This window comes from Rutidosis leptorrhynchoides, unplaced genomic scaffold (genome assembly GCF_046630445.1).
Source record: "Rutidosis leptorrhynchoides isolate AG116_Rl617_1_P2 unplaced genomic scaffold, CSIRO_AGI_Rlap_v1 contig44, whole genome shotgun sequence".
NCBI classification, from domain to species: Eukaryota; Viridiplantae; Streptophyta; class Magnoliopsida; order Asterales; family Asteraceae; genus Rutidosis; species Rutidosis leptorrhynchoides.
Window position 1 is genome coordinate 31,943 of NW_027266672.1, and position 3,059 is coordinate 35,001.

The 3,059-nt window shown below is 38.7% G+C and overlaps 1 protein-coding gene across 1 annotated transcript; it reads right to left on the bottom strand.

Moving 5' to 3' along the window:
• Positions 1–2,304: 2,304 nt before the first annotated feature.
• Positions 2,305–2,719, bottom strand: LOC139883715 (uncharacterized). Its single transcript, XM_071867853.1, is given in 2 exon segments — positions 2,305–2,637; positions 2,639–2,719. Coding segments are annotated over 2 exon segments (414 nt in total).
• Positions 2,720–3,059: the final 340 nt, after the last annotated feature.

Here is a 3,059-nt window from a genome sequence, read left to right on the forward strand (position 1 = left end):
TCATCAATTCCTAATTTGCCGACGTGATGCTTCTCTCCTCTTAATGGTGGTAGAACCAGCAATTCCTTGGTTCAAGATATTAATCTGGAATCTCTACACAAAACCATGTATACGAATTGGCATAGTATCTTCAGAACCAAAAAAAAAACAAATGTGGTGGTATCTACAGAAAAATGACCTTATTTATCCATGGTTAGAGATCTCTATTTTATATTGTAAATTGATGTGCTCGATGTATCCCTTTAGGATCATAGTTTTTAATATGGATTGATTGTCGACTCATTATATTACATATGATTGAATTTCATTCAATTTAAAGTCCAATCGACATGTATTCAATAGGAGAATCTGTAAAAATAGTTAGGTCGAAAATTGATCAATCGATAAATGGCTGAATCTATCCATTTTTCCGAACTCTTTTTTTTCCATGACATTGTGTGTGTTCATCCATAAATCCATTTGTTCTTTGATCATGCATTTTGATTTTCAAGCCATATGAAGTTTGCTTCTCCCAATTAATGCGTTAAATTCATCATTATCTTCTCAACTACTAAACACATGCACGTGCGCACACATAAGATCACGACCTAAATGCGAAAGCCTCTATAACCTTTTGAATTTTCATCACAGGCAAATTGCTCATCTAGTGTTATGTGTAACACCTTTTATCAAAAGGATTGGAGAATTGAAGTTACGGCACGAATGCTGGCTTGAGTTAGCAATTCTAGTTTTCAAAGAGAAAAAGGATCCTACAAAAACTCCTGAAATGCTCCAATTGACTTCAGACATTGTCCTTGAAGCTGCATCTAATGGAATATATGAAATTGTCAAGTTATGTCTTAAGCAATATCCGGAATTGATGTGGGATATAGGATTCACAAATAAACTTATTGAAGAAGTTGTGAGGGGACGGCATGTTGAGTTGTTTAGACTACTAAATGCACACGACACAATTCCAAACTTGAGGTACGACATTCACAGGAACCGCGACCTGATGGAGGCAGTAGTAGGATGGTCAACAGGATATGCACCGGCAGATTTTTCTGGGTCAGCTTTTCTTATGCAAAGGGAACTTCAATGGTTTGAGGTCGGTTCACTATATTTGTTTGCCACTCTTTAATTTATTCACATTCATGTTAATAGACGTTCTTAATTTTCTGAAGGTACTGGAAAATAGGAGCTCTCCTAAAATTGAAAGTCTAAAATTCAAGGTCGGTTCACCTTATTTGTTTTGCCACCCTTTTGTGCTCTTTAATTTACATTTGTGTTGATAAATGAAGGTGAAGGAAGATGAGAACGATCCTTCTTCTGAAAGTCTGAAATTTGAGAAAACAAAACGAAAGGAGAGGGAAAACATATTGGGAAGTCTTTGTAGAACAGCGCAAAGGTTTGCTCCAAGAGGCAGGACAATGGATGAAGGATACATCATCATCTTGTAGCTTTGTAGCGATTCTCATCACTGCAGTAGCTTTTGCTGCAGCTTTTACTGTTCCCGGAGGCAACGACAACAATACAGGGCTCCCGATCTTTTTGAAGAAGACCTCATTCATGGTATTCGTGATTGCGGACGCTCTAGCTCTCTTCTCCTCTATCACTGCCACCTTGATGTTCTTGGCTATCCTAACTACGCGCTATGCCCCAAAAGATTTCCTCCGCTCACTACCAAGAAAAATGATATTAGGCCTCACCTTTCTCTTTCTCTCTTTGGCCTTCATGCTCGTGGCTTTTGGCTCTGCTCTTATGATCATCCTAAGCGAACGATGGAAGTGGATTTACATCCCCATTACTTTGTTGGCTGCCGGCCCTATCGTATTGTTCGCAATCCTACAGCTTCCCTTGTATGTTGAAATGGTTGAATCCAGCTATTGCCCTCGCCTCTATCGTCCCGTGAAGATTTGGAAATGATTTCTGCTATTATTATGGAACAAGGACATCCATGATGTGATCTTTGTTTGCACTTGTTATTGTGTGTGAAATGCATATATTATGGTGTTTACTCATGTTTTAAGACTATTAAGGTATGACATTAGCCATATTTATGTATAAGTTTAATGTATGTTATCAAGCGCACACCTTATCGCTATGGGTTATTTGGTTTTTTTACCCCCAAACAGTGAGCAATTACTTTATTGCTTGTGGTATTAACTACTAAGGTGAACCCAATTCTTCAAAGAACTGGCAACATGGCCATCAATATTTAAATTGATAGGGTTCATCCATAAAAATTCTCTATCCTGCAGAAGATGGCCGCCCAAGTAGTGGCCCACCACAAGGAAATTCTCATATGGCAAGCCGAGCAAGCAACTATTTTAGTTCAATGGAAGCTGAGCCTTCAAAATCAGTCTTCACCCACTGCCCACACTTTCGCCGCATCCTCTCATCCAAATCTTTGGCTTTGACCTCCGCCATCTTAGCCGCGTTGGCCATCGATGCCTCTTGCACTTCCATTATCATCATGCTCCGCTTCTTCTCCGCCACATCACCCCTTCCCCAACTTCTCACCCAGCAACAGTGCACAGTGCTCGTTAGCAGCAGCACCAACTCCATCAGAGACATAGCCATCAAAATCCCACACTCTCGCCTCACCACGACTTTAGCCTCTTTCAGGTCTCTCTGTGATCACAGCAACAAAAGGCTTAGATGTTTCTTTGGTGAATCGCGCTAGTACAGCAAGCACCTGGCCAGACAGAGGATCAACGTACCTGGATGCAATCGACATGTGGAGATGTTTCAATGTCGTGACAAGATGACCAAATGAGATATACTCTCAGAGCAAACGATCTAGAATCTCAAAGGTCACGTCTCAACGAACAATAATGGTGCGTACGATAATATTTTTATTCTCAAGAATAATTTTTATTCAGAAATAATTTTTTCTATTTTTATTCCCTGAACGAATTTCTAAACATTTGAAGATATTTTGTAATTGCACAAAATTTTTATTCTCGGAACATAAACATATTTGGTACAACCCCAAATTTTTTTGCAACTTAGAATTTCTTTTAATTTATTAATAATTTTAAACATTTTTCTTTTTTTTCTTTTAACTTTTTGTCCTT